General features: G+C 41.6%; 1 protein-coding gene across 3 annotated transcripts in view; it reads left to right on the forward strand.

The window, feature by feature from the left end:
• epb41l5 (erythrocyte membrane protein band 4.1 like 5) overlaps window positions 1-9349 on the forward strand; it is a 66116-nt gene extending 56767 nt beyond the window's left edge. For 2 of the 3 annotated variants that reach the window (XM_080785831.1, XM_080785832.1), the window contains exons 22-26: window positions 597-678; window positions 1175-1252; window positions 2642-2698; window positions 4878-5023; window positions 6050-9349. In XM_080785831.1, coding sequence (XP_080641957.1) covers window positions 597-678; window positions 1175-1252; window positions 2642-2698; window positions 4878-5023; window positions 6050-6122 — 436 coding nt within the window. In that variant the 3' untranslated portion in view covers window positions 6123-9349. The remainder of the gene's footprint in view (window positions 1-596; window positions 679-1174; window positions 1253-2641; window positions 2699-4877; window positions 5024-6049) is intronic. The other variant, XM_080785833.1, reaches the window with a different exon arrangement.
• The last annotated feature ends 332 nt before the right edge of the window (window positions 9350-9681 follow it).

The raw sequence follows: 9681 nt of genomic DNA on the forward strand, positions 1-9681 counted from the left end.
GTCACATGACTTGAGTTCTGCCTGGATACTGTTGGTGTTTCTGCGTGTACAGTTGGATCGCGTGCACACACATACACACTGCAGCTTGACTATGCAATTAGCCGGGGCTAGCTTCCCCCAGGCTCATAGATGTGGTAAACACTTTTATTATTCATGCTTGTGTTGTTCTGCATAGATGGTGGATTCACTAATTGAGGGGCTTCCATTGAATGATTTGTTGTTGAGGTCTGAAATAAAAGGTTGATTGAACACGGACGCTTGGTGAATAATATACCATTAAACAACAGACAAAGTCTGCGTTCTGATTAATGAGCACACGGCACAGGGAAAATTCCTCTCTCCATATCGGGAAAGTGTTCCCATTTTATCCAAGTCAAGCGGAACCAAAATATCTGTATGTTGATTTCGTTTTGCATTTCTTTCTGTTTCAATTTAATCTCGCTTTATTTTGTCTGTCTGTCTGTCTGTCTGTCTGTCTGTCTGTCTGTCTGTCTGTCTGTCTGTCTGTCTGTCTGTCTGTCTGTCTGTCTCTCTGTCTCTCTGTCTCTCTGTCTCTGTCTCTCTCCACTGATGTTCCCGTCTGTTCTTCCTCCCAGCGTTGAGAGGTTGTGTGAAGACGTGCTCTCCTCCACTCCCATGCTGTCCTGTGAGTCTGCCCCTGAGAGCCTGGCAACAAAGGTACTAACACAACACACCCATTAACCAATTAACTGCTGCCAATGAACCAATCCCAGTGCCACCAGCAGCGTGGATCTCAACATGCGACGCCTCAAAAGCATTCAGTCATTCATAACTTGATCGACCACTTTCATCCATGGCCAGGACATTATCGGCGGAAAAATCATCTAAAATATGTCAAAATGTTCAAAAGTGGCTGATCTACAAGCTCACGACATGTCACACCGCAATGCATTGTGAGCTTGTAGATATGCTGTTTTCACTATTCGTCACACAGCATAGTATTTAGGACTAAGTCGCTAACCATTAAATCTGCGTTTAGGTGGTAATGAAATTCTCTTTAACTCAAATCTTTGCTTCTGGAGGACGCTGCCATAAAACATTTTCAGATGGGGGTCGGTGGCCAATTTTTGTATACATTTGGAGGTCCTAAAGATTGAGAACTACTGCTGTAAAATGACACGTATCAGTTCAGCAGCTGCTTTATGTTGTGCAGGTGAAGACGGAGGAGATGGAGATGCAGACCGGCTCACTGTCTGAAAACCTCATCGACTTCACTGACCCAACACCTGTCGTGAGTCTATGCCGTTGGTTCATTGTAGAAAAAGTTAAGAGTTGTGAAAGATTTGGAATAACTTTAAAGATTTTCAACACAAATCTTCTGGGATCCCTGGCATTATGTTCAGATGGAGGTCCACAGCCGCATGCATATCAATGTGGGGGTCCTTGACATGAAACTACTGGTCAACAACTCTGACATACTGTAGGCACTGACTGTGTTGTTCACTTTTCTGTATGCATGAGTGAGTGAAAGAAACTATATTATATAAATAATTAAGGAATAATATACTAAAGTAATTATTTGCGCAAGTCCAATGACATTTAATTTGAATGAAAATGACACTGAATGTCATTGTCATTCAGTGTCATTCAAAAAGAGAGAAAAAAAAACAAAGCACAGTTTTTATCAACGATTGGGTGTTCTGTGACTTGAAAGTTAAGGAAAGACTCAAAAGTCAAATTTAATCATCAACTTTTTTTAAATAAAAATTGTATTGCAAGAAAAAACTAAACTAAAAGAAGAAATGACAAGCAGCACATCACAGTAATCGTGAAACTATAGATACACAATACAGTCAGTTATTCATAAAGAAATACACACACAACACACATGGTCACATCAGAATGCAAAATTGCAAGATTATGGCTTTCCTGCCCTGCAATTTTGGTCTTTGTGCCCTCACAAAATGGACTGCACCAAAGGCCAAGTGGCCACGAGATCTGCGGGGCACATTCAATCATTCAATCATTTAATCTGCAGCCGTAAACCTAAATTCTGTTTAGTAATGTCTGTAGTTTAATTAGGTGGGGGGTTTTTTACCTCTGCGTTTCTCCTGAGACACACATTGTACATTTGTCACCGGAGGCGGCAGGGATTTAAATGGTGTTTACTTCCACGGAGAGGAATGTGGGAGTCACAGTATTTGGAAGTCCTATTAAATGGCTGTGTAATTAAAGACAGAGCCGGCCGGGTTGTGTAAGAGTTATGTGAAATGGTGGAAAGTAACTACAGTAAATACATTTTCAGGTATTTGTACTTGAGTATATCACATTTTCTGTACTTTTACTTCTACTCCACTACATTTCAGGGCCAAATATTGTACTTTTACTCCACTACAATTATTTGACAACTTTAGTTACTAGTTACTTTGTAGATTTTGATTATTAGCCTTTCGCATTGTGAGCTTGTAGATCGGCTATTTTCAAAAGATCTTTAGTACTTTATACTTTTTGTACTTTAAGTACATTTTGATGCCAAAACCTTTGTACTTTTACTCAAGTAAAATCTGAATTCCAGACTTTTACTTGTACAAGTATTTCTACATTGCAGTATTGATACTTTATCCAAGTAATGTGAGTAGTCTTTTTACACCACTGGTTATGTGCTGGTTTTGTATTCCAGTTGGCACCGGTGCAGCCCAAACCGCTCATCACTCCTCGCTGGATCATTCCCACTAATGTGAGTAACCGATGACTTTCTACCTGCCTGTCTGTTGAACTCTGTTCATGTGATTCGATATGATGTATTTTATTTTGTACCTGTCTTTAATAATGGTAACAAAATAATTACACTAATAATTATCCGGTCCCACTCCTTGTGGGCGTAGTTTCGTCATTGTGAAATTGGTCTTCTGCATTTACCCAGATATTAAGAGCAGTGTGCACCCTATACCCGCTAAAACTGGGGAAAGCATCTGTACCGGGGCATTTTAGATTTTAGCGTTGTCTATTCAAAAATAGCAGATTTACAAGCACATTTGCTATTTTTGAACATTTTAGAAAAATCTTCACAAAATAAATTTCAGATGGGGCTACGTGGCCAAATATATCAATTTGAAACTCCCTGATTTAGAAGGCATTTGTGCCTACTGTATATCTCTTTCTCTCTCTTTCTCTCTGTCTCTGTGTGTCTCTCTCTCTCTCTCTCTCTCTCTCTCTCTCTCTCTCAGCTAAATGTGTATGTTCAGAATGTTTGTGATTTAGTTTTTCTGCATACTGTATTGTGTATGTACATATTTATCACCATCGATACAAGACTGTTTGCCCCAGAGGTGCTTAAAAGGACCAAACACATTTTGGAGTTTCTTTGCTCATTTAATCATGTATTCATCTAGTAGTATTTTTGTATACTTTTCACATACTACAGTATGTTGGCCATGTTGTGAGCTTGTAGGTCAGCTATTGTTGAAAAGTTTTGAATAAAACCAGGGAAGTGTTGTTTTAGATTTTAGCTATACATCGTCTCTGTCGGGTAGAAACCTCATATGTCCAAAACTGTCAAAGTCAAAGGTAGCAGTCTAGCAGATCTACAAGCTCAAAACATATTTACTGTCTTGAGTTGGCATAACCTTAAATATTCAGCTAGGTTGTTTTGCAATTTTATATAGATTTATGACTCAAATGGAGTATGTAAAACATCCAGGGAAGGTAGAAAATGAGCCAAATAAAACTCCTGACTCTGGTATGGTCCTTTTTAAGTACAAAGGCTTTGTAGTTGCTGCACACATTGGCTGATGTAGTAGCTACAGCAGTGGTTCTCAAAGTGGGGTCTGGGGATTCCCAGGGGTCCTTGGGAGTGTTACAGCGGTGCCCAGCATAATTGGTTAAGCAAACTTTTTTTAACACAAATCCTCGCTTCTGGGGGTCCCTGGCACAATATATTTTGAGATGGGGGTCCAGGGGACACGGTGGACACGGTAGTGCTGTCGCCTCACAGCTAGAAGGTCCTGGGTTCGATTCCCGCTGGGGACGCTGTGGGCACTGGGGCAGTGTTCCCTCCTCCGCGTCCCTCCTCCGCATCCCTCCCCGAAGGCGGGGTTGGCGAAAGGGCCTTTCTGTGTGGAGTTAGCATGTTATCCCCGTGTCCCCTAGGGTAGGTACCCTCACAAAAACATGCCGTAATCCTTGTCTCTAAACTACCTCCCCCTGGCTAGCCGGGGCGCCTGATGGAGAGGAAAGGAACTGGTCGGAATAGCGTGTTCCTTCCATGCGCTACGTCCGGCCGGGGAAACTCTTCCCTGTCAGGTGAAAAGAAGCAGCTTGGACTCCTCATGCATAGAAGGGAGCATGAGTTCAGTCCGCTGCCCCCCCAGGTTAGATAATTGACACAGGGTGAAAAAATGGGTTACAAAATTGTGGGATAAAACATTTAAAAAAAAAGAGATGGGGGTCCGCGGGCCAAATAGTTACTTAAAGGAGAATTCCGCCCTAGCCGTTTTTTTACTAAATTCTGTTGATAATGTTGATAAAGATATAGGGCGCTGGTCCTTTTAAGAAAAGGGTAGGAGGGGCACACATTGAAGCGGAAGAGATATAGCAACAACATTCCATGGATTAAGTTTTCACATCATAGTGTATTATGAGATCTAGCATAGCAAGAGATCTAGCATAGCAAGAGGCCCACACAGAGGGTAAATCCGTTAAATCGGTATGGAACGCTTGGTTTTTTTTTTGTTGCTTGCAGTATTCAATGCATAAACGTCAACATCTGAAGGTAAAAAGAATGCTTGTCCGGAATTCACCTTTAATTCATTTTGTGGGCGGGCAGGGGTCCTTGACATGAAAAGGTTTGAGAACCACTACAGCTCCCGTTTCTAGAGACTGACCTCCCTCCCTTCCTTCCCTCCGTTCTAACGCAGCCTCCCGGTGTCTTTACTAACGGCCTGCTCGACCTTGACTCCCCTGCCAAGGTCACCCCTCTCCTCCCCCCCGCGGACGGGGGCGTCACGCTTTCCCCGGCTCACCCGCTCATCCTCTCGCAAACCCATAATGTCATCGCCACCAGGTAAAAAGAAAACCTTCGGCCGGGAGGGGGATTTGAACCCACAGCAATCGAAGAGCATGGGGGAACCAATCTTCCATGCAAATTGATTCACATTGATCAAGAATAGTCACGTACGTACGCAGGGGTCATCACCATGCTGGCTTGTTGTGGTGGACATTATTTTTTTGCCACGGACATACAAAATAGCAATATTGCCAGGAACACACAAAGAGCTAGCCCTAAATGACCATAACAGGTCTGTAACTATGAGAGTGTACAAATTTGGTTCTATTTGTACTCTCTGAGTTAAGGGGGTCCTTGCAAATAAAACATTTGAGAACCACTACTAGTACTAGTGGACTCCAGTAAGTAAATGTCACCATACATATTCTGAATAAAACCTGGAGACGTGACATTCACGTCTTATGATGAAAATAAGAACATTATAATGGACTGGTGTGTAAAAAAGACAAATTTGCCACAGACAAGACCAAATCTTTACCACACACACATGTATACGGACACGTTGATGACCCCTGCACCTATTGCTCATCCTGTTTACCTTGGCTTGTCCACTTGCCTGCTGCAGATGCCTTGCTTTGGATTGTATACTAGACTAGATGTATGGTGCTGTGGTTCCTTCCTAAGAAGAGATTTGCTGTCTGTAAACCATTAAAACATTTTTTATTTTAGCTACATGCAGTATAGCAACATGGGTCTTGTAGAAAACTATAGGATTTAGAACGACTATTAGAAATGATGTGATTCCCAAAAATGTGTGCAACCAAATACATATCAATTTTGGTGTCCTTAGCATGAAAAGGTGCTGCTGATGTAGAAGGTAATGGCATGTGTAGAATCGGTCTCAGGTCGTAATGGGTTAAAGGCCCAGTCTAGTGTCTATCACCTCATTAGAACGAACCACTGCCTTTCTAATACTGGTGGTTGGTCAAGTTGGGTGAACCTTGACCATCCCTGGTTATGTTCCTTGCCGTCTTCCAGTAAATGTCTTGTCCTGTCCCGTCATTCCATCTCTCTGTCCCACAGCGGTGTGGCTCAGCAGCAGCCAGCCTCGGAAGACGGAGCCAAGCCCAGAGGTCTTCTGACCACTGAGCTCTGAGGAGACGACACCTTCACCAACACCACCTCCCTCCTCTGAACCCCCTCCACACCCCACTGCCCCCTCCCCAGCACTAAGATGAGAGAAACCAACATAGGGAAAAACATTTTTTAAAGTGTGCGCTTGCGCGCACACACACACACACACACACACACACACACACACACACACACACACACAACTTGCATCTTATTCCAGTGGCCTTGGATTGTCAGAATGTAGTCCAACTACATGAACAAATCTACCCAAGGGATTGGGGAAGAAAAAACTAAAACGCAAATCTTGGATTATGGCCTCGGTCAATCTTCATTCTGCTGTGGATAATCCCCAAACCACCACCACTCCTCCTCTCTCTCTGTTGGATTGGTGAAGACCCCCCCCCCCCCCATCTTGTTTTTATGTGTTTTATTATTGCTGATCGTACGTTCCACTGGATCTCTGCTATTCTGAGCGTTTGTGTACAAAGCACCACCACACTGCTTTTGAAGACACTGGACACAATGAACACCTTACGGAAGACTGAGGAAATGGCTGGCGCTAGAAGGACCACGTGTGACTCCTAAGAACTTCCTGTTAATACTCTTGACGTAAGGGTCACTTGTGGGAGTGCACTGTAACATCCTGAGTGTTCATTTTTGTCCAAAAGTGTTCATTTAGAACCAAATGGACCCATTACAGGTCCAGTTTATCCATTTGTAACTCCAAGAGTATACAAATTGATACTTGAACACAGGACTTTACTGTGTGGTGTTATACATTCCATGTCGCACACTGCAGACATTTATTTTATTATCACTGAATAATACACACATGTACACGTACAGTAGGTAATTCCCTCTTAATCTAGATGTGACTGCCGCCACTGGATGTGAACTATGTTTTTATTTTATGTTTTTCTATTTTTACATTTGTCTCTTGAAATATCACTGGATTAACACCACAACACTGGACCGTGAACTGGACTCTGTGAACAGCAACTGCTTTATCCTCTACTGACATTTTTACCATGTTGTGTTATGAGTCCATACATTATGGTACTAATGAGCTGAGAAGATTTCCACACACTTGGATATTGTGCAGATGTCCCTTTTGATTAGGTTTGCTCAGGAAGGTCAAACGAACCGACAGCTTAAGTAAAAGGAAGTCTGCGTAAAATGTAATTGTATGGAAATCATTTAAATTCATTGGATATTTTTATTTTATTCCAGCACCTTAGCAAAGAATCAGCCGGGTGAGTCGCTGTTTCGTCTTTATTGTTACTGGCATCTCGATCAATAGAGCTACTTCTAATATTCTATAGTTATGTCATGTCTTTAGAACAGTGGTTCTCAAAGTAGGTTCCAGGGTTCCTTGACCTTTATGGGGGTCCTTGAAATTCAAATATTTTGAGAACCACTGCTTTAGACTGCCTGTGAGTCAGTTTTGTTAGCTTTGGCTCAAGTGACTGCACATGCAGTATATAGGATGCAGCCGGGAATGCTTGGGTTTTGAGCCACAGCAATCTAGCAGTTGTCTGAAATGTGACACTGTCCTCTTAATGTAAATGTTCCCATTTGTGTCATAAGAATTGGGATAAGCAACATTTGATGTCTTGAGTTCTGCATTTTTGAGGGGTAGTGTGATACGTTGCTCCATGTCAGACCACATCAATGTATTGATCCATAAAAACTGAGATATGATTCATAATTTGATCTTGATCTGTATGCATTCTGCTATACAAACACTGTAGCTACTACTTACTACCTGCCTTACTTAGATGAATGTAATTATAATCGCCTAATCCAAGAATGCTGGAGATGCCACTCTGGAGTGATTTCACAAGGAATTTTAAATCTGCTTTTTATGACCTCAACTATGAATGACAACGATTTAAAACTGGGAAAGCTCACTGTCTGGGAAGTTGGTTGTAGAGATGTGGAGTAGAATCTGTTTGCTTTTTGGAACAGTTCTGAATATATCGTCTCTATGGGGTTGGAATATGTCCCCATATTCATGTCCAAAACGGTTACTTTTCAGCATTCAAATTAAATGAAGCAAAAGTAGCAGATGGACAAGCTCAAAATGCATCCTTCGCACTGTGTTCCCAGCTTATATAGCGGCTACTTTTGATACTTGTGTGTGACGCCCGAGTATGATCAAGTAGGGCATTGATTTACGAAACAACACAATAGGTTAAAATATGGAGATAAGTGGTTTCTGCCCGTCAACAATGATATGCACATACTGTAGTGTACTGTAGTTTATCCAAGGGAAGGAATAACCACCACAACACAGTTTAATTTAAACCTTGGGGTCTTTGTGACGACAGTTCCCCTTTATCACCATGTCAACTCGGCTGTCATAATCCATGCTACTTTTCAGTGTCATTCGTCAGTGTCATGTCTGTATGACAAAGACATATTTTAGATATCAATGTTAATGTATTGTGAGTACTGTGGCATCAGCTGGCTGTTCATATGAAGTAGTTTTATATATATTATATACATTATATATTTTTTAATGACGGCAGTATTGTGCAACTACACACTGAGGAGAATTTCAGTGCTGATGTATATTGTATTACAGTTGGGGAGTGGAGTATGCTATTTGTTCCCCGAGTATAGCGGCTGTCTAAGCTAGCTGGAAAGACTTTAAGAGTCGCACCTGTCTTTGTTTTTGTGATGTCCCGAATGCAATTTTATGAGGTATTATTTCATTTTCTTCTCTGGAATATTTAACCACCACTGGCACTTGGCTACTGCTGTGTTAGCAAATGATTCCACTTTTGTATTCACTGTATAGTCAAATTGATTTAACTGGCAAGAATGCTAAATGTGAGTTGGCCTAGTATAGGCTACAGTAGTTTTACACAACTGTTTCTGCTCTGTAAACTAAGCTTGTCTGGGATATGAAGTGAAGTTTAACTGTTGTACCTACATCAGAATTGTAGTTCAAGTGACATTTAACTTTTTTAAGCACTGTTTTTTTAACATGCAATCCCAGTTGATATCTTAGAGTAAAAATACTTAAGTAACAAGTAAGTGCAATTCTTTTGTTGTAGCTCTTCATGCAAGAGCAACCATTTATCCAGCCGCTACTATTTAAAACCACAAACCTCACCTCAAAACAGAATTCACATTATGTCACTTCCTATCAGACAATTTAGTCAAATGCAAAACCGATTGAGGATAATGCTGTCTGTGATGTCATCATAATAGGAGTGCCATTGGTGGTAATGAGTAGTGACTGACCGTAGCCAGAGTGATGTGTACTGGTAACAATCACTGGTTCAGTGCTGTTGATGCTATGACCTAATAAAGCTGATTAGAGTTAAGAGCAGTGTGTCACTGATTTAAATAGTCACCCGAAACAATGTCTTTGACATCACAGCTTAGTCCTAGCTTCAGTTTATCTACCTATTAATCATGAAATGTCTGTCTGTCCTAACCATGCATCTCCTCGTCTCGTCAAACAAAGAATTCACTACAAAACCCTGCTCACCGGTCTACAAAGCTCTCAATAACCTGGCTCCCCCCTACCTCTCCGATCTTCTCGAACCCTACGCCCCCTCAGGTCCAGT

The sequence above is a fragment of the Protomyctophum bolini genome (genome assembly GCF_963924005.1).
Source record: "Protomyctophum bolini genome assembly, chromosome: 16".
Classification (NCBI taxonomy): Eukaryota; Metazoa; Chordata; class Actinopteri; order Myctophiformes; family Myctophidae; genus Protomyctophum; species Protomyctophum bolini.